Here is a 25,608-nt window from a genome sequence, read left to right on the forward strand (position 1 = left end):
TTTTTACCTTTGTAAATGATTTTAATGGTTTCTTAAAAGCATGTTTACATCTGTAAAGGGTGTTTCCCATATGACAAGAGAGGCCGGGCAGGTTAGCCTGATTCTGCCTAGGGTGTATGGGCTTTCCCAGCAGAGCCGAAACTGGAACCAGGTGTTCTGATTCTTAGTCCACATCCTGTTTTCCTGTGGGGCGAGTTCATGGCAGTCTGTCAATGTTAGATGGACTGGAAGTGCACCTCTCAGACTGAGTCACTTTCAAAAAGATTTCTAGGAAGAGGTAGAACCAAGACTTGATGTCACGTCTTGTTCGGCTCGAGAGACTTAGGAAGCCTTCCCTTCCCTCCCTGTGCCACAGTTGACCTTCCACCCCCGAGCTTGCCCTGGAGCACTGCAGCAACCCAAACAGCCTTGGAAGGGAGTGGCCTCTTCTAGTCCAAGAGTCATTTCCCCAGAAGGTTGGTTCTGTCCTAGAGGAGACCCAGTGATGAATTTTCCTTTTCTTTCCCCACATCTTGTTCATTTTTGTCAGGGAGGGGACAGGCTTTTTAAGCAGAAGGGACCGGAGTTCATTATAAATGATCAATAGAGGCCACGGTCACTACTCTGCCCCAGGTGTCGGGTATTGTCTGCTCTGGAGTTTCTGCTGGGACTCTGCGCCTAAATGTTTCCCCCTCCCCCTTCCCCTGTTCCCCCTTCCCTGTCTCTTCTCCCCTCCCCTCTGCCCCTCTTCCATACAATGCACTCAGTGCACATTCTATGGTTGTCGTAGGAAGCAGAGCCCCGGATGTGGACGTATGTTTATCCTGCCAAGTACTCAGACATCAAGTCAGAAGATGAGCGGTGGAAGGAGGAGCGGGACCGCAAATTGAAGGAGGAAAGGAGTCGGAGTAAGGACTCTGTCCCCAAGGAGGATGGGAAGGAAAGCACAAGTAGTGACTGCAAGCTGCCCACGTCTGAGGAGTCCCGCCTTGGGAGCAAGGAGCCCCGACCAAGTGTCCATGTGCCTGTGTCCTCCCCCCTCACCCAGCACCAGTCCTATATTCCCTACATGCACGGCTACTCCTACAGCCAGTCCTATGACCCCAGCCACCCCAGCTACCGGGGCATGCCTGCTGTGATGATGCAGAACTACCCAGGTACGGCACCCCTTCCGGCGGCCGTGCCGTTGAGCGGGAAGGGAAGGGAAGCAGAGATTTCAAATCCGGTTTTCTTGCTTAGCCCTAAGGCTTTTTGAGGCTCGGGTAGGTGACAGCCCTTTTTTGAATGTGACATTCTGTGAAGTGGCCACTCTAAACCCAAACTCTGTGAATGACCCCTAGTTACAGTCTGTGGGACCACTTCTCCCTCGCTTGTGCCAGCTAGAGGTTGTCTCTACAGTCATTTTTCATGGATAACGGGGTAAACCCCACCCTTTCCCACCGCCATCTTTCCCCTGCTGGGATTTTTTAAACATGTATCCTACATTTCGCAGGGTGCTCAGCACTGTGGAGAACACAAAAGAAATAGGGAAGACTAGTTTCTCCCCTCAAGGAGCTTACAGCTAAATTGTAGCAGGAGAGACATGCGGAACAAATAACATTCAAACATTCAATGCGTGTGTTCACTGGCAAGATCACATTCAGCTGTAAGGCTGGAAGGCAGCAGAGGGGCAGAGCAGCTGGAAGGCAGATTATGGGGCAGCCCAGCTAGAAAAGGTTCAGCTTGGGAAAGATAAGCTTTTTATACCGCTATCCATGAGTGCTTGGGACGGGGACACGAAGTAGGAGTTTGTGTTTCTTAACATGTTAGAAGAAAATGACCTTATTAACTCCACTCACTGGTTCCTGTTGCCTCAAGAGCCGTGTGTGGCATTTCTGGGGTGGGAGAGAGTTTCGGTCTTTAAAGCTGCCACCTCCCTTCAGGAGAGCAGCCTCAATAGCCTGGATGTTCTGGCAAACTCTGGGACAAGCAGGCCTTCAGACAGATGGGAAATTGTCTCACCCTGTGGTTTTCCACCCTCCTGTTACCCCTGTTCATCTGTATAAAAATAACAGTTCCATTCCATGGGTGCCTGATCTGGCCGGGCTCTGCGCTAGGCATTCATGGACTTTACATTATTTAATCCTCCCTGTCACCCTGTGAAATAAGGTTCGGTATCTTCATTTCAGTAATAAGGAAACTGAAGCTCAGAAAGGTGGTCAATATGCTCAAGACTACCCAACTGGGGGAGTCTTAGAGGGAGGGTCTGAGCCCAAGGCCATCTGTCTCCGTTTCCTGTGACCGCTCCACCCGGCTGTCCCCTCTCCAAGGTGAATCTCGGAGACTGGAACTCTGGGGGAGTTGGTTCCCAGAGACTGAGAGTCATGTTCCTAATATCCCTGAGCTGGTTTTGCCTCTAGAGCTCAGTAAAGAAAGGACAAACTACTGGTCTCAGCCCAAAGACACCTGGGTGGAAACTACCCCTGTGCCTAGGGAGGCTGATGGCCTCCTAGCCAAGCCCACTAAAGCAGTTTCTTTTACCGCTCCCATCTCTTTGACTGACTGATTTCTCCTTTCCCAGGTTCCTACCTACCTTCCAGCTACTCTTTCTCCCCGTATGGCAGCAAGGTCTCAGGGGGCGATGATGCCGACAAGGCACGAGCCAGCCCCAGTGTCGGCTGTAAATCCAGCTCAGAGTCCAAAGCCCTGGACATCTTGCAGCAACACGCCAGTCACTACAAGAGCAAGTCCCCCACGGTAAGGGGGCTGCAGTTACACTGGCTGTTAGCAAACGCCAGTGGGGCCGGAATCAGGGGCTGGCAGAAGGTGGGCAGGTTCAGGTCCTAACCACAGTGCAGTTGGGCTGATTTGACCGTGGCTCCCCCAGGCACCGCCTTGATTCTTAGGGGTCCTGCATGTTTTGTTTTTTAAGATTTTATTTTTTTATTTTTAGAGAGAAGGGGAGGGAGGGAGAAAAACAGGGAGAGAAACATCAGTGTGTGGTTGCCTCTTGTATACCCCACACTGGGGACCCAGCCCGTAACACAGGCGTGTGCCCTGACTAAGAATCAAACCAGCGACCTGTCGGTTCACAGGCCAGACCTCAGTCCACTGAGCCACCCCGGCCAGGGCGGGGGTGGGTCCTGCATGTTTCAAGAGCCATGATTTGAGCTCTGGGTGTCTTGCTCTCACGTGTGTGGCTCACAGTAGTGCTTTTGTGTCTGCTTTCTTTTCCAGATAAGTGATAAAACTTCTCAGGAGAGAGATCGGGGAGGCTGTGGGGTGGTTGGGGGTGGTGGCGGCTGCAGCAGCATCGGGGCAGCGGGCTCCAGTGAAAGGAGCGTAGACCGGCCCCGCACCTCCCCTTCCCAGCGCCTGATGTCCACCCACCACCACCACCACCACTTGGGGTACTCCTTGCTCCCGGCACAGTACAACCTACCATATGCGGCAGGTGAGCTCAGTTCCCACCGCCTCGCCCTTCAACTCCACCCCAGTAGCGTCGCCCACGGCAAGGGGCCTCCAGCGAGTTTGGGGGGTATTTTCGGTTTTTTGAGCTTTGAATCTGTCAGAATCCTAGCCTCCTGCAGACCATCGGTAAAGCACATGACATTTATTTCTTCCCTTGGAGCTTGGGGATTCTCAAACTCCTCCAGAAAACTGGCTTTCATATCAGGAGAATAAGGAGCAGGTGTGCCACAGTCAAAGAGAAGCAAAGAGCTGAAAAATGGAGCCCTCCAGTCTATGCCCAGCAACTACATCTGACCAAGTATCATATTTTTTCCTGTCAGCACCCCAAAACTTGGTGAAGTTGGGAATTTAAGGAGAAACGCCTCCCAACCCCCACCCAGCTGACAAAGACAAAGTGCTTATTAACGGGAAGGGCCTGGGCCTGCACTAACCTGTCCCCCTGCTCACGCAGGGCTCTCTTCCACAGCCATTGTTGCCAGCCAGCAAGGCGCAACTCCCTCGCTCTACCCACCACCCCGGAGGTGAGAATGGTAAGTAGCTGTGTACTTCGGGGCAACACACGGAGCAGGGAGAGCTGATGTTTGGATCCCAGAGGGTCTGTGGAGCCCGGGTGAGGGATGGCAGTGTGGGCCCAGCCATCTGGAAATGGTGGAACCCGGGCCAGGCCTCCTGTACGTGTCTGTCCTGAAGCCATGAGCATCTGAGAGGAGCTGGGGAACACCTGTCCTCTCGGGAGACCTGTAGCGGCCTCCCCTACAGTTTGTTTTCTTGGAGCGCCACCTTGTGGTCGTTGTGCCAGCCGGCTGAGTGCCTGGTTATCTGTCCGTGTTTCCCTTGCAGAACACCAAGTGCCCGGATAAAGTCAGCTTCACGGGTCGGAACTGGCTCACCCAAGGAGGTGATGGAGGTGCCATTTAGACATCAGTTAAATGGTGTTGATCATCCTGTTTGCCGTGTTCCCACCATGACCGAAGGCAGACCCTTGGCTATCTCGCCTCCGCTGGGCCCCCGGACTCCCCCTACCCTCCCTCTTCCTCAGGAGCTGGAGAGCTGGTACTTAGCAAAAATATTTATTCTCTCGGCCACAGCCGTGACTGTTGTGGCCTCTGTGGAGATGAAGGCACGGGGAGCAACCAGGGGAATGTGGCCTCAGCCCAGAGAAGTCACTGCTCTGTTCCCCAAACCCGAGTCACCTGACAGAGGAGCACCACCCCCCCGGGGAGGGCCCCCCCAGCCCTGGGTAAGGTCCGAAGACAGCACAGCAGCCATGCCCTCTCACCATCATTGCCACCGTAACCAGACCCTGCGTCTCCCGGCGGTCTGGGCCCTGGGAATTGGCAGCACGTGGAGGAATGAGAATCTCAGGAAAGAAATTGGGGGCTGTTTTCTCTATAATTGTGAAAACAAGGTCTTCAAACATGAAGACTTCTCCCCTCTCCCATGAGCACATTTAAATGCTCAGAGCCCAGCCTGGAAAGGAAGACCGAGGTATTTGCCCCCACCAAGGCCTTGGGCTGCCCGTCAGGCAGAGGGCCAGGGGTCCCCACACCAGCACAGGGCTCCCTGGGGACACTGGGAGTCAGCTGGATCTGGAGCATGAGTGGAGTCTGTGAAACAGAACCTGCGCCCCCACTAAGTCCTGCTGCTTCTTAGCCAACACTTGCCCTTTTCTCTCTTCCCTCCTGACCCCTTGGTGCCTTTCCCAGGGGGAGGCCCACACTGATCTCTCCTCTTCTTCTCTGCTGCTTGGTTCTTGAGAATCGGGCGGGTAAAACAGTTTTCCTCAGCTTGGGTAGCCTTGGAGTCTGCCGGGTCACCTGAGGGCAAGGCCCAGAGGCAGTTCTTAAGAGATGTCCTGTCCATCCAGCCATCTGAGTGTCCGTCTCATGTAGGGCCACAAAGACAGACAGCCCAGTTCCCCTGTACACAGTACATGGTTTTATATCTCAGCCTGTAACCCCGTGTGTGCCAATATGAGCCTTGTTTCTTGTAACACAGATTTTTTTGTTTTAGGGGCCACTGACCAGGGGAGGTTATGTGTTCCTCAGACCCTGGGATGACACATCCAAGCCGTCACTCCACTGAGCCACGGAGTGCGCTCAGCGGGAGCCATGCTGGGAGGCAGCAGGCATCTCTCTGCTCTCCTTAAAAAGCAGTCATCCCGTCCGAGCTCTGCGCTCTGTGTACTGGGCATGGACGATGATTTGGTAGTTTTGTTGGAGGCACTTCTTCCCCAAGGCGTGGGGAGCCTTAGCTCTTACTTTGCTTTTGAGGTATCATCCCTTTGTTCTCCTCTCCTGTCCTTGACCCTCTGGATTGAGAGAAAGATAGACTGACAGACACCAGCCTAGGCTACAGAGAGGTATTGTGACCAGAGTGCCAAAGTGACCATGTAAAAGCGGGGTCTTGGCTCTGACAGTGGGGGGCATGGAGGCGGAGGGCAGTAAGTAAGCACAATGTCCTGCGGGGGCTGCTTTCCAGGACCCCCGGAGCCCTCCTCCGGAGAGCCTCAGGCTCTCTTGCCCAAGAGGAACCCCTCTGGCCTGTAGACCTTTCCTCCAGGTTTTATGTTCTTGTTCCAGTTGGGTTCTGAGCCCATCCAAAAAACTCGCCGTTTTAGGCCTCTTAGCAGGCCCCCAAGCAGCCTCCCTCCTTCCCTGTGCCTCCCGCCACCTCGGCGGGCAGCGCTCTAGCGGTGACTTCCCTTTCATCCGCAGAACAGTTGGTGGGGACACCTCACCCCACCTAACCCGAGTCACCACCACCAAGAGGATGACTCTGAATTTCAGCCTGAGTGTGCCCTCCCACACTCCTGTGGGATGAAGCCAAGGGCCTGTCTCTCTTTCCTGTTGGTTTTTAAATATTGTGTGTTGTATTTGTGGTGCTGGCTTACCAGCGTGCTCTGTACATATTGTAAAGAAATTGTTTGGAGTATTTTTCCCCATCGGTGGGCATGGTCTGCATTCCTGCCCTTTCTACTTTGTTCTGTACACAGAGAAGAGGGAAATTCCATATTAGCAGGGCAGCCTTGGGTTCTACAGAAGGGAACAGCTTTTTTCTTCTATTTTTTTTTTCCCCCTTAAAAACATTTGGCTCTTGGATCCTGCCCGGAAGAGCAGGTAGAAGCCAATAACAGCAGGACGGCACTGCCTCTCCCTGGTCCCCGACCCTCCTGGTCTCAGAACCCTGTGAGGTCCAGTCTCCCTTCCCTGCACAGCACGAAGCAGCAGCAGCAGCAGTGGAGGAAACAGATCCTTGATGAGTGCTGAGTGAAGGGATCTGCTGTCCCTCTCCAGCCTCACCACATGGGGAGGAGAAACCCAGTGACAGAACCTGTGGCAACCCATGACCTGGTCAGAGGGACGAGACATGCAGCAAGGATTTCCCTCTCCACCCCTCCCCTGTGAGCAAAAGCTAGAAAAGTTTACTGCTAAGGCCCCAGATCACCAGACTGAGGCTCTCGGAGCCCGTCACCCTCCACCCCACCCGCCCAGGAGTCCAGGCCTCCTGTTAGACATCGTTCATCGGGCCCCGCAGTGCAGCAGCCAGAGGGAGAGCGCCTCTCCCCCAGCCAGGACGGCCAAGGCCCGGAGCTGCTGCTCGGGTCAGGGTGTGCATCCTCCTCTTCCATACTCGAGGTGTGTCACTGCCCTTCATCCCCTTCCCTGTCTGTACATGTATGTGTACATGTATGAAATTTCCTTCTTATCTCACCTTCTCCACACACATCAAGGTCAAAGGACCACATGCAGAAAGGTTAAGAGGGCACACCCCATGAAATGAAATGGTAATTCTTGAATCTCTTCTCTCTAGGCTCCGAGGTGGGGGTGGGGTGACTTGGCCTCAGTAGTGGGAGGGTAAGACTGCAGAAGGGGCTAAGAGTTATATACAGGCTTTGAGGTCACCCATGTCACTAATTGTCCCATATACCCTATCGCCATCCCACTGTCTATTCTGATGCCCCCAAGATTCCACTGGGCAGCTAGCTGGCCCCATAATTCTGGGCCTTTGTTATTTGTTTTTATTACTAGGGCATTCCCAGGGCACTTTCTGACGATCCTCTGCCACGGGGCCCCCTCCTGGGATTGAGCCCCCTCCCAAGCCCCCGTCCCAGCCCCTCCTGCCCCAGCCCACCCGCTTGCCTGGTGCTCAGGCCCCCCATTGGGAGCAGGTTGGGGCGAGCTGGAGGCCCGGGCTGGAGGGGCAGTGTTGCTGTTCATAGCTTTTGTTCCATTGGCGTTGCTTTGTTGGAATTTAATTTCAGTCTTCCTGATTCTTCCCTTCTGTAAAGTGTACATTACCAAGTTCCTTGTTTTTTTATATATATATATAAATATATAATATACAAACTGTTACTACTTTTTGCCTTTGTACATTCAGGCAAGAAGAGAAAAATAACATCTTTTTAAGAGACAATCACAAATCTGTGAGGGCTGCTGGTTATTTCTCCTGGAGTTTGCTGCTGAGCTGCCACCTCCTTCCTCCCTACCTTTCCGTTCTCTCAGCTTCCCTGTCTTCCTGGTCTGCTCCGTGTGCATCCTCAGCTCCACCTTCCCTGGCTGATGGCAAGCTGTTGAATCAGTGTCCAGGACTTACCTGCCCTGCAGTTCTCTCCTGCCCAGCAGTGCTTTACAGCTTGGCCACGGCTTACCCGGGAGCTTTAACCTGTGTCCTGGCCTCTCCTCCTTCCCCCTCAGATCCCCTTCACCGAAGTGGCTTTTGGACCCCTGGGTACTCTGGGACCTCCCAGAGACACTGGTTTTGGACACTCACCTGTGAAACTATGCAGCTAGGAGCTTTCTGCCTAAGAGTTTGCACTATCTCAACCTGAATTGGGAGTTAGAATAGACGGTTTTTTAGAAAATAAGTGGGAAACTCCCCCACAGACCTCCAGCCCTCCAGAGAACCATTCCCGGCGGGGGACTTCGGGCTGTCCTTCAGAACAGGCACTAAGGGTTTTACGGGTCAAGAGCACGTGATCAGAAACTCACAGAGTGGTACATCCTGAAACAGCCCAACCAAATCGTTGCACCTCTTCAACTTTACCCCTTTCCCTCTTGATTTTCCCCCTCCCCCTCCTTCTGTTTCCTTTTCTTAAATTGGCTCTGGAACTGAAGTATTTTTTAAATTATTTGTTGTATTTATTGAATAAAGTTTTTAATGTCCCTGTTCTTAAATTTAGACTTAGTTTGCCTTTCACATCTCCCCTCTCCATCATCCCCCAAAACATTCTACCTTTGTTTTCATTGGAGTGCAGATTTGGGTGCCTACCGTATTTCTTTGCTGTCAGTGGTCTTATTCTAGCAAAGGGTTTTTTGGGTTTGTTTTAAGGGAAATCTTTCCCTAGGTTTCTGGTTTGATCTAACTCCAGCTGTTTTAAAGACCCGCCAATAAGTGGCAGCAGAATCAGGCGTATTTCTTGTCCACTCTGCCTAGTTTTGAGAGACAATAAAGGACTGAGTTTTATCTTGGTTCTTCACCTGTCTTGTAAGTTCCTTGGGTTTGAGTTTTACCGTCTGAAATCTAAACTGCCTACGTTAACTTGACCGTTGTCGGCATTCACGTGGCTGTGCTGTGTTGTGTCGTTTTTCAGTCACTGCCTCTGTGCTGCCTCCAGGGGTTTTCTGCTCCGTGGAGGACATCTTCAGGCCCTGCTTATTCCAGCTGACCGGCTCTAGGCCCAGCCTCCTCCTCACACCTCGGAGGAGTGAAGGTGCTGAGCTTCGCTTCTTTTAATGAATACCAGTAGGTTCCAAGGTTAATGACTTACCCCGTGTGAGAGCACAAGTTTCAGAAAGAACAATGTGCAAGTGGGCCAAAGAACCAGAGGAGTAAAGACGGCCACAGCTCAACAGTGGAGAGTGCCAAAGCTACAGGAGGTTGAAGAACAGGCCCAGCACTTCACTTAGGAAAACAGAAAAGGGGAGTGCCTAGTAAGCCCTTGAGAAAGTAAAAGAAGACCACAGGTGATGAAGCATCCTAGTCCCCTCAAGTGACACTGAGGCTTCCTCATCGGGGGCAGGCTGGTGGTGTAAGGAGAATGGCGGCCAGGCCTCAGGGCCCTGGGCCCTGAGAGGAGAAAACCATCTTCCTAAGGAAAGCGCTTGCCGCTTCCTTCAAACACCTCCAGGAATGGGAATGTCAGCTCCATGCAAAAGCCAGAACCCATCAGGACCCAGCCTTCTATATGAAAGACCACCGAAGAAGGGCTTAGCTCCGGGGGACACAGCCTTTGTGTGGCTGAAGCTGCTGTGTGCACGCCTGATGCTGCTTCTGGCAGTGTGCCCCAGACTCCTAGCAACCCCACGTTTGCAGGCAGTATGGCCCCAGAGAGCTCAGCCCGCTCGTCTGCCCTGCCGCGCTCTGGCTTTTCTCCTGAGAAGCGCACATCACAGCCCCACTAGGTTAGGCTCTAGATTCTACAGACGGGAGTGGTGGGAAGCTGGTCCTGGTACAAGAATAAGGAACAGACCAACCACAACTTTAAATCAGTTTATTGACACAGAAACACAACACACTTGCCTCCCTGACACCCCCACCCCCCTCACCAGACTAGATCTCTCCCCCCTTCCCTCCCCCCTTAGAACAGCTGTTTCCTTGAAAACAGAAAAGGGCAGGTCACTTCTGCAGCCCAAGTCCCACCTCTAGGCCCCGTGAAGCGAGGGTCTCAGGCATTGTGGAGAAACCTGTCAGAGGTCTGGGGGCAGAGGTGTGCACTTATTAGCACTGTGCTAAGCCAGGCAGGGCATCTAGTTCTTAGGAAGATTCCCCCTCAGCCCCTGGGCCCTGAGTCGCTGCTTCCTCTTCCTCTCTGCTCTCTGTGATACTAGGAAGGAGACATGCTGGGGCCTGGGCCTGGTCCGCCAGGACCGAGAACTCCTGGCTGTGAGCTGAGAAATTGGAGTTTGGCTAGTGAGTTTCTTAAGGTCCAGGCACCCTAAATAAAGCCCCTGGTGGTGGGAGTGAACTTCAATGCCCCTATAAAAATGCACCGACAACATTAAAACAGATTAAGCCAGCTTAACCAAATGCCAGGATGACAGTAAGCTGTACAGAAGGAGGGGTCCAGACCGGCTTTCTCCAGGCCGGACACAAATGCACACAGAGAAGCCCAGGTGGCGTGGTCAAAAAACAACTCAAGGACACTGCTGCACAAGGGCCAAAAAGCTGGTACTTCAGGCACCCCTGGGGTGAAAGGAAGCAAGGAGAAGAAATACACAAGTCATTAAAAACCAGAAAGCCCCACAGCTGGGGAGCCTGAGCTGACCAGTGCTGCCCCCACCGGCCCTCCGGCCCTGCCCTGGACCTGGACGGGCCCTCCCCTGTGGGCAGCGCCCTCCCTACACATCACACAGCGCAGTTTAAAAGCTTCTTAATGCCAGTTCATAAACATCTTCATTTTACTATTGGTGATTATGTGTGAATAATATGTTTATACTGTTCTTTATGGAAAACAATTTCAACAAGTCAACTCCAAGAACACAACAGGCAACCCTCACCCTGAGCCCCCCAGCGTCCTTCCCTGGACAGCAAGGAGCTCCCACCTCTGCCCCAGGGCTGCCCGGCTTCCCCTCCTTCCACCTCTGTGGCTCTTGGGCAAAGCATCCTCTGACCATTAGTCCTCATCGGACGGAGTTCTTGGTCCAGGGGGTAAACCATGAACATCAATCTGGCCGAGAGGGGACACAGTGGATGGGCCTGGCGTACAATCTCAAAGCCCAAGAAGCTGAAGGTCTTCAGGAGTGGAGCTGCAGAAGAGAAGTGTAAAAAGGGTACTTACAGGAAATGTAAGAATAGGGTCAAATCAAGGAAAAACCCACAACAAAAAAGGATAGAGTGAGTGCCAGGCCTTGACTTGAGACCCTCCGGGTGCTACCCCCCATGACCACCTCCGGTTTGTACAGAGACCTCAAGGGCCCCACACCTCACTGCACAGGACCCCCTTCTCCCCATCCCCAGACCCCGTTTTCTGGGAGGCAGGTCTCAGGCTGCTTTGACCCCTCACCTCTGTCTTCCCGGCCTCTTGAAGCAGATGAAGACGCAGTTCACCTTCATCTTCTCTTCAGCGAACTCAAGCAGTGCTAACAATCTGCAAAGGAAGAAAACTTAGGCTCACTACCCCCCTCTGTAGACTTCTCACCACCTACTCCCGAAAAAGGCTTTCTGAGGCTTACAGCCCCACTATCAACAGAGAAAACTTCAGGGAGGAGGTTCCTATTTCAAGACCACAGAGCCTGAGTCAGAAAAGGATAAGGCACAATCTTTCAGAAAAACGTTGTTGCATGATCTTTTCCTGGAACAAGGGACTCCTCCTCTGAAACGAACACTGACCGGCTTAACTAGTGTGGTTCGTGAGACAGTGTGGGGCCGCAGAAGAGAACCCCCAGTTTTTCGGGGCCTCCAAAGTTGCCAGAGTTGACAATGACCACCTGCCACTAAGAGGAATTCCTGGGCCCCAACACTGCCAAAAGGGGTCTCAAGAGGCTGGAGCCACTCAAGAGAACTCCGTCCTCAAAAGACTGGTTTTGCTTCCTCCACACGTGACTCTGCTTGGAGGGCCTGGCCCCGCCCAGTGAAATCCCACAGGCTCACCAAGCTTCCTGGCCTTATGAACCACACCACTGTGTGCTGGCTCAAGGAGGGCTTAATGTCTGCTGAGAAGAGTGAAACATGGGGTGATTAATGACAGGGATTTGGTGAATGTGATAATGACCTGCTTTAATGATAACCTAGTGCAGGCCTGTTTTACTGGCTAAAAATAACGTGTTTCAAATTCAAAATGCATCTGCTTGGGAGGCCTGGAGCTGGGAAGAATGCAGACTCCCTGCTCCTGTTCTCCCCAGTGAGCATATGCCCGCCTTTCTCCGGAAGGGGCCCTCTCCCCCCACGTGCTCCTTACCCCTTCTTTGCTCCCATCAGCTAATAATCCATCTGGGATTTCTACAAACAGGCTCTGGCTGGACAGGACTGCATCCCAGGAAGAGACCGTCACCTCGGTGGACCTCATACTGGAAGTGGACGATGTGAGGCTTTCCATCGTTCACAGGGAGGTCCTGGGTCACAGTGAGCTTCTCGTCCTGGGAGGAGATCAGTCAGCAGACCATGTCACTACTGCCTCTGGCCACACTTGTAGGCTCCCTAACCGGGGTGGTGAGGAGTCCCCTACCATCAGTCTCAGGGTAGCATGGGGTAAAGGACACAGTGAAAACGGAGAGCTGCATGCTGGCCGAGTATCATTCGTCACTCATCAGGCACTAGGACTGGCTGACACTAAAAGCCAGTGTGATGGGAGGGGGAAGTATTTACCAAGTGTCCTCTAGATGCCAAATACTGTGCATGGTGCTTTCCCGCTTCTCAGCCACCACAAGCACTTGAGGTAGGCGTTAATATCACCATTTTAAATCTGAGATACCAGAGACCCACACAAATTAAGCAACTGACCCCCAGGCTCCATAGCCAGTAATAGCACAGCTGAGACTCAAACCAGGTCTACTAACTCAAAGCGCATGCGTGTCCCCAACACCGTACTCTTTTCCTTCCCTCTGAAAGAGAAATGTTAGAAACAATAAAGGTAGGTGTGGGGCTTGGCGGGGGCCCAGACCAACCACAGCCTGCTTTCAGGTCCACTGCAGGGTCCATGTTGTGTCTCCTGGCCACCATTTCAAGAGACCAGAGCTCAGCTGCCCTGCTATCCTTCAATGCCAGTCTTAGGAAGAAGCTAAACCAACTTCTAGGCCTCCATCACAGGAGACTGAAAGCCAGCAAAGGGCTGGCTGCCCCAGCCCAGATCACTCCCAGGCAAGATTCTCAGAGTTCTCTACAGCCCGCCCCTGGGCTGCACTGTATGTGGCCAGGGTAATAGGTGCCAGAGATGCAAGACTCTCTTGCCTTCCTACTCCCCCCACCTCCCCAGTCAGGTTGGTAAGGGATGAAGTCAGGATGCCAAAGGGCGAGGACAATGGGAAAATGGCCCTTGGTATTTCTCAAGAGAAACTGAGGAAGAAGTAGCACCAGAAAGGGCTCTTGCACCGCTCCCACTCCAGACCCTAAACCGGCACTACACTGACCATCAAGCTGAGAAGATTGCAGGGTGTTTGCTGGGCGCTGATACCCTTCCAGTACTCCCCAAAAGCCACACAGCAGCCACAGTTGAAAAAAATCCTCCTTCCAATCCCCCTACTGGCTTGGCCTGAGCTGGGAAAACTAAGGGAGTGATAACTGCCCTTAACCAGCAGCGCAGTGGGAGTCGAAGAAGGCTCTGTCCCGGGGTCCTTCTTAACTTATATATTAGAGCTGAGAGAGAAGGATCCCTGCTGCCCCCTCGCCCCACCGGGGATCTTCGACAGTGGGTGAGGGGCATCAGGAGCACCACAGAGGCCCTGGAACAATGTGCTGCAGCACTGGAGCTGGGGACAGTTACTCAAAGGCAAAATACTACTGCAAGAGACAGAGAAGGTGAGAGTGTAAACACCAAAACTTGAACATTTAATTCACCCACCCCAAACCCCCAGCTGGCTCTCCTTAAATAAGTGCTCTCAGGCTCCACCACTGGGCCAGTCTTTTCGGCTGCAGCTTCTGGAACCGCCTCTGCTCTTGAAGGACAGAAGCCCACCGCCCCACAGAAGCACAGGCAGTACCGGAAGGGCTAAGGGGGTCCAGCCAAGTATCTGAGCAGAGGAGGACCTGTCAGACAACAAACAAATCTCTTCGGTGCTGGCGGCCCTTGGGTGGAGCCAGACCTGGCTTGCCTGCTAAGCCCAGAGCCCTGTATCTTCCGACAGCCCATTTCCTTACCCCAGCAGTGTCTCAACAACCTATGGGCAAAACCACGAAGCCTACACAATCACTTCAGGCTGGAGAGACATACAGGCCTCAGGAAGTCAACGTGGGCTGGGTAACCTGTCCCTGAGGAGTTCCCAAGGCTACTTTTCCAAATCTGGCCTCCTCCCTGATCTAAATAGGAGTAACTTGACAGAAATTGCTTACCCAAATCCATCTAGGGTTAAGAACTGAATTAAATCCAGGGACTTGGCTCCAGAGAGGAGGTGCACTGTAGTACAGGGCCACTACAGTATCTCCAGTTTGTCCTGGTGTGCCACCAAATGCTGGGCTTCCTTGCCCTTTGCTCGAATTTGACCTGAGCACCAGGAGTTCAGGCAATGTGGACATGGTCAGAATGGGCCCTCAAGGACTGGGGGGGGTGGGGACTGCTGGAGCAGACAAACATGCTGAGACCCAGTAATCATCTCCAGATATGGGCCCCGACCAGCCACCATGATTTTTCAGGTGGATCCAACAGGGCTCCAGGTCTGCCCACTGCCCCACTTCGAATCTGAGTAATGCCCTCTTAGGCTGACTCCAAGGCCAGGCGCAGGTGAAGCAATGAAGAGGAACCCGTCTGTGCGCTTGCACCACAACTCGGTCGGCTCGCCCGGCAGTGAATGTCTCTTCCCCACTGGGTGCTTAAGGGGACCATGTGGCAGCCTGGCATCAGCTCCAGGAGAAGTATTTTCACCCCAGAAATCAGCAAATGCTATAAATCAAGGCTCCCCCCCTGGAAATCAGTTGTAAAACAACATGAGGCTCTATTCTTCACCCTGTCCTTTGCTTTATATGGTGCTGCATGTCAGATTGGGGTTTTTCACAGAGGCTCAGAGCAACAGGACTGAACTCACACCTAATCCGGCAATGGTACCACAGGGGCCGCCCACTGAGGCCCTCAGTACAAACAGACCTGTACAAGCATTCCAGCCGAGATAGGAAGTCCAAACCCATCACTACTCTAGCTTGACTCCTCTGTCTTCAAGGATTTCAACGGGGCCTAAAATTACACTTGGAAACCTCACCGGGAGTTGGCGTTCCCAGGGCAGTCAGTGGGCCTTTCGCAGCATCAGCACCTGAGGGTGGTAACCACAAGCGCTACCTTCTGCCTCCTCCGGAGAGCCTCCGGGCACCTTCATCTCCCCCACTCCTGGCCTCACCAAGAGACACTAGAAGGGACATGACTGAAGACTACACTACTGTTTTCGAGGATGGGATTTACTTTCTATGAGGGATGCTGAGCTGTTATAATCCCCCCTTCCAGCGTGTTAAGGGATAGAACAGAGTAGAGTGTCCAGATTAGAAAAAACAGGATGGCTGTGCATTTCCCCAAACGAAGGCACACACACCCCACAGGCTGCAGTTCCCTTCCCATTCCCTAGTGGCCACTCCAGGCCTCTGGAGAAAGCGGGCTTGCTTGTACTGCTCAGTGAAGTTACCAAGGTCTGGGCAAACCTCCTCTGGGTCGACAGATGAGTTATAGCCCCCTATTATACCAGAACTACATGGGTTCACCAAACAACCAGATCACCAAGGAAGGTCCTTGCAATTCTGGGATTCTGGTACTAGCTCACTTAACTTCAGGCTCCTACTTCCAGAGAATCACCCTTCCTCGGTCTTTAGACGGGAGAGCCGCAGTCAACTCCTCACCTGCATTCCAACCACCATCTTTACGCCAAACTAATTTTCACATGCAAATGGCAGAAACACTGGCACCAAGCCACTGAGTAAGTCCAAGGTGGGTTTTCCTTTCTTCAGATCCAGAACCCCCTTTGTCCTCCTAGAAAAAGCCCTTAGGGTCTGCCCTGTGTCCAGCACGAATGTATGAGCCTGTGATGTGTCTGGGGTCCTGATCTCACTCCTCTTCAGATAAATGCAAGAAGTCTATTCCACCGGTAACAAATTGTTTTCTTCCGCCATCACACACAAAGATCCTGGGAGCTCTCCTCCTCCCCCACAGTCTACACAGCAAGTGTGCATGTGAGAAGGGGTGGAAGGGGTTTCTGGCCCCCATGTAGGTAATCCAGTTCCAGTTCCTGAAACAGCTGGGGTTTGGAATACGCTTAATAGACAGCAGATCACAATAATTATCTTCATTGTTCACTATACTGGATCTGTTTGAGTTACTTGCTGTAAATGGCAAATTGCTTCTCACAAAAAACCTAACCATCAATTCCACAGTGAGAAGGGAGGGAGATGGGTACAGATGTGGTAATTAAAGAAAGTAAGGGGCATGAGAGCAGTGGCCTTCTCTGTTGGATTAACTTCAGTGTTCAAATGGTGTTGTGGCAAAATACGTCACCAACCTCAGCAGGAAAAGAGGATCCTAGAGGCACTTAAGCGCAAGAGAAATGGCTTCTAAACACAAGTCTTCCTGTCACAAGATCCAAACCTGGTCAGACTACGTATTCAGTTTAGTTGTGTTCCTACTGGTTCCAATGCTTATTTTCCAGCCTCTCCTCACATCCTGCCTCACCCCACTGCGGGGCAGGACTGGTTTCATCTCTACTGCCAAAAGGTTGCTTTAAACTCAATCTAGAGGCTGAAAAGAGACTGATTAAAGAGAATCAAATGTATCAGAATAAACCCAAACACACAGCACAGCTGGTCCTGCTCTTGGAGAAGAAAAACATACACCATGCTGGAAATGAGGGTGTCAGGTACCCAAGTCAATTCGGAAGCGAGATGGGAGATTAGAGCCAATCTGTTAGTGCCTTTTATTTGCTCGGTTGTTACTGGACATGCTCTTGGAAACACTCCTCAGGATACGTGTGTGCTCCCCTCATATCCTGCTGCCTCCGACATAAAGCATTCTGTGACTATTGTCTGAAATGTCCTTAGGAGGCTGTAATTTCATCCACTGGCTACAGACGGGCAGTGCATGAAGCAGATGTATTTCAGGGGAACGCTGCTGATAAATCAAAGTTTTATAATTCAGATCCTGTTTTTAAATCTGTAGGGTGCTTACCATTTAAAGAAAGTAACCTCAAATTTCTCAATAAAGGATCTCCTGCCAAAAATCACTTCCAGTTGATGTCAGTTTTGATTTTACATTAATTTTGCTCAAAGTGAGTAGCCTATTACATAGAGACTTAATATAAAAGTTAATTCTAGCCTGGCTGGTGTAGTTCAGTGGATTGAGCGCGGCCTGCGAACCAAAGTGTCACAGGTTCGATTCCCAGTCAGGGCACATGCCTGGGTTGCACGCCACGGCCCCCAGCAACCGCACATTGATGTTTCTCTCTCTCTCTCTCTCTCTCTCTCTTTCTCCCTCCCTTCCCTCTCTAAAAAAGATAAATAAAAATCTTAAAAAAAAGTTAATTCTGTGGCTAACTTCCATTCAGCTAAATTTAACAAATACTTCATTTCATATTCTCCTTCATATACTTTTGATCATGTTTTACTTGAATCAGTGACCTGAGCTGAAGTCTGTACCCTTTCTCTCCAGTTTCTATTACATGACAGAAGAAGGTCAGGCAGCCTTGGTATCACCCACTTTGTGGTATCAAGTTAAAAAACATAAAAACCATATCCCCAAACATCCTGCATTCACTCCTCCCTTTCATATTCTCCTGACCCATTTCTGTCTCTGGCCCTGCTTCTTAGAACACTACAGTGCCCAGCTTCCACACACAAGCTGCTCTCACTCTGAAGACTAGGAAGGTCTCTGATGACCACCCCCTGCGCAGAGGGACCAATCTAGGGCTGCCAATCACACTTGGCCAAACAGAAACATGAAGAAAGGTGGGAGGTGATGGCCACCTCCAGTCTAGAGTGTGGGCAGAGGCTGACTTCCAGCTGCCAGTTCCCTTTCCATTTGAAAAAGGGCGCTGGTCAGACGCCAGGCATAAGTTATTCACTGGGGCTCTTCTGTGTGCCAAAGGGAGTCTACTTGCTAAGCCTGATTATAAAGAAAATGACATCACCACTCTGAATCACAGACTGAAATCAAAACGGGCTTTTGGTTGATTCTCCACAAGAAACACACAGCGGCAGCTAGAATATCTGTGCCTCTGAGATCTACTCATCTTAATTACACAGATGACACTGCCACACCTTCCGCCAAAGGTGGGCCCAGCCACAGGTGCCATCAGAGGCTGGGGGAGAGCTAGGTAATCATGCTTTAAATCAGACCTTCAGTTTACATTTTAAGTACCTCCATCTAGTTTTTATCATAAAGTCATCACCCAATTCTGGCCTCTTCCCAGGATGAATCGCTTCATTGTTTATATAGTATGAAAGGCCTAGGAAATTTTCTTAAGGCTATCTTACACAAAGCATTTTATTCTGCTGTTAACAGTGAGCTACCTGTTTGGATCATTTTGAGAAACAAAATTCTTGCTCACCTACTTGGCCCTTTCTCATCTATAGCTTTCAATTAGGCTTCACAGCCTTCCAAATCATGGCACCAACCTGAATCAGTAATGCATTCTATTTCAAAACGGGATGGATCGCTGTTTTTCCCTATGAAAGCACATATGTGACATCATCCCTCTACCCCAATCCTCAGTCCCGTTTTTCATATTTCTCAGCAGCTCTGAGGCTAAATTTGGATTTCTTGGCAGAGTGAGGAAGTATTAGTTCGCAGTGCTTTCTGAAGTATATCTCCAGTTTGGGGGAATTCCTGACTATCTTAGGAGTCTCACTCTCTCTCTTCCTCTCTGGGGTGACCTTGAAGGCACCCAACAGGGAAACTTCCTCTCCCTACCACCCCACATCCAACAAGCCACAGTGCCATCAAATAAGGAATACATAAAACCAAATTCTTTGAGGGGAAGAGACAGAAGTCCCATTCCCAGGGAACCACCCAGCGAAGGGGCTCAAGTAGTTCTGGTGCACTCTCGTACCCTGTCCACGCCCAGAAACAGCACCTGTAGCAGCAACGCTTCTCCTCGAAGCCCGATTATAAACAGACCCTGAGCCAGGGCGATCTCTTCTCCACATACCGTAGTGTCACAGGTACTGAGCCAGACCTAGTCAGAGACTATCTTCCTGCCCCTACAAATCCAGGAAGAGAAAGGCCATGACACTTGATTTCCTTGGATTTGAACCTCACATTCAAAAGCTATAATAAAAACAGTGCTGGTACTTGTGTCTTCTTCCTTCCCCGGCCACCAGGCATTTTGACATTCTGGAGGTACTAATGAGAACAAAACTGGAAAGGAAGAGCCTGTTTTCAAAACATACTGTGGCTCCTCCGCAACTATTTCTTCCAGGAAACCAAGCTCCTACCTCTCGAATATTTCACTGGAGCCAGGGACGCTGGAAAGCCCATCCCCCACCCAATGGGAGTTCAACTCTCAGCCAGCTGCCCCTCTGGGGATACAAAACACCAAGAACATCCGGCTCTTATCAGAATCCCTAGTTAAGGCTCTACCAGGATTCTGTTTAGAAAAGTTAAGAGGCAGCCCAGAGGAGGCTGGGAAACATACTATGGAAACAGGATTGCCATAACTCAAAGAAACCAGACACCCTGCACACACCGCCCCACCCCCCAGGCCAAAGTGGAGCAGCCTGATCCAAGGCCTTGCTCCTGCCTAGCCCTGGCAGGCCAGCTGGCTCCGCCCTCCACCTGCCTGTCACACAGCCAAGCCCCTCAAATTACCAACACACTAAGCAAGGGCCCTGGAGAAAAGCAAGCCTGTTTTGCCACTTAGGAAGCTGGAAGGAATCTCAAGTTAAGTGAACCCAACCCCCTCTTTTTACATGTAAGCGCACTGGCTAAGCCAGAACTAAAACTCAGGTCTCAACCTCACAGTCAGTGAAGACCCTTAATTGCTGTTCCCAAGGACCCCAAAGAATGCCTGCTGAGTCCATACCACCTTCCAAACCCACTGTGGAGACAAACATAAAGACCAGAAAAGGTGGTATTCCTGTAGGATCCTCTGCTTCCCTCCACCCCTGCACCTCATTCTGCCGTCTGTCCTCAGAACACACACAGCCTTCTCTCCACCACAAGTAATACCTTTTGCATCCAGCACCATCCAGGTATACATCTACCTCCACCTTTTCTGCTCCAGAAGGGCTGGGTTAGAGAAGATGGAACAAAAGACAGGACTGCAGAGGGCAATGGACATGGAGAGTCTCAGAAAATAAAAAGGTAACAGCAGAATGGGACTGCAGGTAGAGGTCTTGGGAGGTGGGGTAATGGGGGAAAATTGGACCATAAAAAACAGGAAATGAGGAGTGCATTTTCTTTCTGCATATAGGAAAGAAATAGAAGTGTGGGGGCTAGACAACAGTCTGAAAATGACAATGGCCACTGGCTGAGAACTAAGTAACTAAAGGTAGGAGAATTTAAAAGGCTGCTGCAGGTACCCTGGGTATTTCTGGTTAGTACCTGGGACAGAAAAACTAAGGAAATCCCTGAAGACAAGGCCCTTTTCAGTAAAGGGCTGACATCCACAAAAGGAAAATGACAGGAAGGGTCTTCTGTGGGGAGGGGTGCAAAGGCAGCGTTTCTCGAACCTGGCTGCACACCAAAATTCCCAGGGAGCCTTATAGACATGTACTAATAACCGGGCCACACCCTATGCCAATTACAGCAGGTAGTTGAGGCAGGACCCAGTGGACTGATTTCTCAAACATGCAGCCAGAGTTAAGAAGCACTGAGGAATAAGAAAAGCCAAAGACCCAGCTGGACTGTTTAAGGATGGTGCTTGCTGTGAAGGAGTGGGAAAAGGCAAGTTAGAGGCCATTTTAGTGATACAGGAGCCCAAGTTTGAGAGAGAACCTTGAGTGGTAATCAGAGCCCTATGTTAAAAAAAAAAAAGGCAGAAAGAAAGGCCATGTTTATAAGAGAAACTAAAGTCTAGTTTTGATCAAGGCACAATTTAAGGAAGATCTGCAAGAAATGGATCTGCTTGCAAAATTATAAGGCCCAAGTGAGGGACAGAGGCCATAAGCCCAAATATGGGGACAAAGGGGCCAGTGTGGGGAACTAATGAGCTTCAGACACATTTTGGAGGGGGCAGCACAAGTCTAGGGAAAATAGGAGGAAGATAATTAGACCCAAATTGTAAATGGAAGCCATTCTGATGGAGAAGCGATTGGTGTTCAAATTTTTGGGGAATCGGGAAACTATGGAACAGTTTCAAAGAGTCTGGAGCAGAAACATGGAGTGTTTGAGGGGGAGGGGGAGGACAAGGGCTGCCGTGGAAAAAAAGAGGAGAGGTAAAGAGGAAAGCTAAACGATGAATTCTCCCTATTTTGAGCAGGGGAGAGTATATTTGATCTAAGTTTAGAAAACCACTGGTTCTGTGTGAGAAAGACGTGCAGCCTTTCTCTCCAATTAACAGGGGCCGGGTTTTGAGGGAGGAAACTTTGCAAAGGCCCAGGGTCCAGAGTATGGAGGCACTGGAGGTAGGGAAAGAGGGTAAGCCTTCCATGGAAACCAGGGTGGGCTGAGTTCTGTGATCTACTGATTTATAGAAGGGGTTCAGTTAAGATGGGAGGAGTGAAAGTAAAGATGAGTTCCAGTTGAGAGTGTTTAAAGTGCAGGAGTATTTAGAAGAGTGTTTGGGGGAACCCCATTTAGGGCAACAGGATGGAAGATAGGGGTCAAGTCCAAAGTGTTGGAGAAATCAATGAAATGAGGTTGGGAGACAGGAAAAATGAGGCCTAACTGGGAAAGGGGTGTTACGGGAGGGAGGAAGGGAAGAAATGAAACTGAAGTGAAGGACTAAGGAGAGGGCCGGGCATCCTAGCAAAGGCTATGAGGACTGGAAGGGGGATGGGTGACGATGGGTCCAACCGAGAACTTAAGGATGGAGCCTGACTGGGGCGGAGGGGTGGGGGCGGTAAGGAGGAAGCAACAGTGATGAGAGGGAGATCTGGTTGGAGGGTGCAGTCTGAATGAGGGAAGGGATTCAAAGGGTAGGATTAAGTGACTTAAAGAGGGGGGAGGAAAGATTTGAGGAAGATAGGAAACAATTTGGAGAATCTCTAAGGAGGAAAAACCCACTTTGGGGAATAGGGCACCGTTCGGCGGAGCTGAAGGAAAATGGGGACTTGATTGGAGGATTGGGCCCCGGTTTGCGGGGGCCTTACTGGAGGAGGCCCGGAGGAGGGGGATGGGCAAGGCTGGCGGGAGTGGGGCTGAAGGACGGAAGGAGGCCCCGTGGGGGACTGGGCTCGGACTGGGGTGGCTGAAGTGGGGAAGGGTCTGAAAGCGGAGCGACAGGCGCCCCGCTGCGGGGGCGGGAGCCGGCTGGTTGGTGGGGGAGGAGGCCGTCAGGAGACAGTGAGAGGAGGATGGGGGCGGGGAGCCTGGGCCGGGCCGTTACCTGTCCTGGGTGTTTATCATCCTCGGCGGCTCTGCTCAGGGTGGGAGGAGGCGGCGCAGGGAGTGGGTAGGTGGATGAGTGGGTGGGTGTGGGGTCGCGCGCGCGCGGGGCCGATCTCGCGGGTTAAGTCCCTGTCAGGCCGCGGGCCCAGAGCCCTCCTCCTGCCTCAGCGAGCGCCTGCCTCCAACTGACCCTCCCCGGCCGCCGCCGACGCCGCCGCAACCGCCCCGCCCCCAAGTTCCTCATCTGCATAGCCCCACCTCAGCGCCGCGCGGTGTCCTGGGAAACTGGGGCTCACAACAAAGGGCAAGGCACCGCCCCGCCTCCGCGCAGGCGCACCAGGGGCCGGGAGCGGGAGGTGGGGGGAGGTGGGGGGAGGTGGGGGGAGGTGGGGGGAGGTGGGGGGAGGTGGGGGGAGGTGGGGGGGAGGTGGGGGGAGGTGGGGGGAGGGTCCGGGTGAGGGTCCGGGTGAGAAGTTTGGCGTGGGGGTAACGGCTGTAACTGTGCTGCCCAGGAGTTGCATTGCATTTCAAGTAGAGTTTTTTGAGGTTTGACCTGACGTAGACTACTTGATTGCGCGGATCGAGCACGGCTGTGTCATTTGTAGGTTCTGGAAGGATATAAAGCAAAACAAAATCTGCATTCTTAAGAATACTAGGTTCATATTAGCACCATTACCAGACTGAGCCCAGGCCCACAGATCTCAGGTACCTCAACTCATAGTGCAGATTCAATAACCTCAGCTGTCAACTGAGATCAACAATCTGCGCCTTGAATCCATATCTCAGGTCAATGGTCAAGGCCTGGCACTGGCTGGTGGCCATCTGAAGCCAGTGGTATCTGTGGATCGGGATCACAGCCACCTACCTGACAGCAGTGGTGGAGGGTACAAACTTATTCATAGTCACTTTAGATCACAGCCACACCAGGTTGCTTGTTCACAGTTTCTTCCAAGCACTATCCCTGTGGTCCTTATGACAGACCAGTGAGGAGAGGTCGCAATCCCTGATGCAGGGACCTCTCAGATCTCCATGTTGCAGGCCAGTCACAGGCACTTCAACACAATCAACGCAACTCTCAACTCTGTTCATAGTCAATCCAGACTAAAAACAAGAGATGTCACACTATCTTAGATCACAGTGGAGCATTGTCACCTCAAATCCCATTTATTTATTCAACAAGTAATTATTGAGCAGCTACTTACTATGTGCTCCAGGTATGTGCTAGAGTCCACGAATACTCAAAGATCAACCAGGCAAAGTTCCTGCCTCAGATGTCAGAATCTGGCCAGAGTGAGAGACAGAAAAAGGCCATCACAATGTGAGGTAAGCGCTTCATCTGAGGGAGACCACAGAGAAAGTAACTAGAGAATGGGATCATTTGTACAGATGGTGATCACAATCGCTCCAGATTAGAGGTCACTGTGACCCCCAGTTCATAATAGCCCCAAATCACAAATGTCCCACATTACAACTATCTTGAGACAAGCATTGCTCTGCTTGATAAACAACATGCTTTTGGTTTTTAGATAATGGGGATGCAGGGATGGAAGAAAGTTGGGAGCTGCCAAAGTAAGGCCTTTCCAGCAAAAATGGGTAGTGGTAAATGATACCAGAATTACCTGAGTTATCACTAGATATTTAAGCAAGACTCATCCCATACTCTGGCTCACTTTAGCTTCTCCACCTTGTTTCCTTGGCTATCCCTACCTGCTCCTCCAAGTTCAATGTGGGAATGTTCTTACATTAGTACATACCAGAATTGAACAATTAAACCCAGCCCTGATCCACCTGGACCCTTTTCCTGGCCCTCAAAGGCAGCTAGGATGGCTCATTTCTGCCATCCCACCCTTGGACAAATAATCTTTTAGCCTGAAGAAGAGTTTTTAACCGATCTATTAGCAAGTGTCGAGAACTAAACTATTTCTTTTTTTTAAGACTTTTAATTTATTCACTTAGAGAGAATGGAAGGGAGGGAGAAACAGTGAGAAACATCAATGTGTGGTTGCCTCTCACGTGGCCCCCCACTGAGGAGCCGGCCTGCAACCCAGGCATGTGCCCTGACTGGGAATTGAACCAGCAACCCTTTGGTTTGCAGCCCAAGCCCGATCCACTGAGCTACACCAGCCAGGGCAAGAACTAAACTATTTCAATTAACAGCAACCACTTATTGAGCACCATGAGAAAGCACTAACTCTACAGCTCCCCACTCCCGTTTTACAGATGAAAAGAATGAAAACTCAGAGATTGTACTAAGTTCGTTTATTTGCTCTGATTCAAAAGCTAGTGAGGGGCAGAGTTAGAATTTGAACCCAGAGCTGCCTGACCCTGTGCTTCATCTGGACTTAGTCGTGAAGGAGAAGGTCTCTGCCACAGCCTGCTGTCTGAAGGAGGGACCACCCTGACAGCTGCCTGGCAGACAAGTGGAAAAAAATGGGGAGCCACCTTCCTCCAACCTGTGCTGCCCAATATGATAGCCACGAGCCACATGTGGCTATTTAAATCTAAATTACTTAAAATAAAGTTAAAAATTTAGTTCCTTGATCCCATCAGCCACATGTCATATGCTTAATAGCCACATGTGGCCACTGGTTAGAGTATTGTACAGTGAGATTTCCCATCAACACAGAAAGTTCTGGTGAATGCTGTTTTACTCTCATTCTCACATACCTCAGAGTCAGGAAGGGGGTAAGCGTGTTTCTCTCCCGCCCCCAGTGCCATTTCTAAACCCCTCCCTCCTACAGCGCTGCCCCTCTTTCTGATGAAACCCTCATTATGACTCTTGGCCCCCTGCCTCTCTCTCATTCCTAAATTTTGTTTTACGTGGTGAGCTCAGCATTCATGTGATCACTTCCTTGACCTCCTCAGCACCAGTGCTGTTTTCCAAGCCACAGCAGCTGCCGGCTCCTATACCTGCAGTTACATACCCTTACCTAGGCTTTCACCAGAAACTGTGTCACTTCCAATATATAGACTCCTCTTTGTTTCACAATCTTTTTGTTAACTAATCCTCCCTCAATCATTCTTTGACCCTTTTCATGACCCCTTCTTCTCACTAATTTCTCACTATTCAT

At 51.2% G+C, this 25,608-nt stretch overlaps 2 protein-coding genes across 2 annotated transcripts in view; one reads left to right on the forward strand and one right to left on the reverse strand.

Annotated features, from left to right (window-relative positions):
- The window catches only part of ZNF609 (zinc finger protein 609), a 196,995-nt gene extending 188,098 nt beyond the window's left edge, over positions 1-8,897 (forward strand). Inside the window, 5 exon segments of the mRNA XM_028507153.2 lie at positions 752-1,136; positions 2,540-2,715; positions 3,196-3,412; positions 3,881-3,959; positions 4,270-8,897. Of these exon segments, the coding sequence (XP_028362954.1) occupies positions 752-1,136; positions 2,540-2,715; positions 3,196-3,412; positions 3,881-3,954 (852 nt within the window). The 3' untranslated portion in view covers positions 3,955-3,959; positions 4,270-8,897.
- Positions 8,898-10,425: 1,528 nt separating this feature from the next.
- OAZ2 (ornithine decarboxylase antizyme 2) lies at positions 10,426-22,751 on the reverse strand. The gene is given in 11 exon segments (XM_028506826.2): positions 10,426-11,177; positions 11,435-11,454; positions 11,456-11,518; positions 12,318-12,427; positions 12,429-12,506; position 13,541; positions 13,710-13,756; positions 13,758-13,790; positions 13,792-13,823; positions 13,826-13,866; positions 22,536-22,751. Coding segments are annotated over 11 exon segments (726 nt in total). The 5' UTR covers positions 22,556-22,751; the 3' UTR covers positions 10,426-10,896.
- Positions 22,752-25,608: the final 2,857 nt, after the last annotated feature.

This window comes from Phyllostomus discolor, chromosome 1 (assembly GCF_004126475.2).
Source record: "Phyllostomus discolor isolate MPI-MPIP mPhyDis1 chromosome 1, mPhyDis1.pri.v3, whole genome shotgun sequence".
In the NCBI taxonomy this organism is placed as follows: Eukaryota; Metazoa; Chordata; class Mammalia; order Chiroptera; family Phyllostomidae; genus Phyllostomus; species Phyllostomus discolor.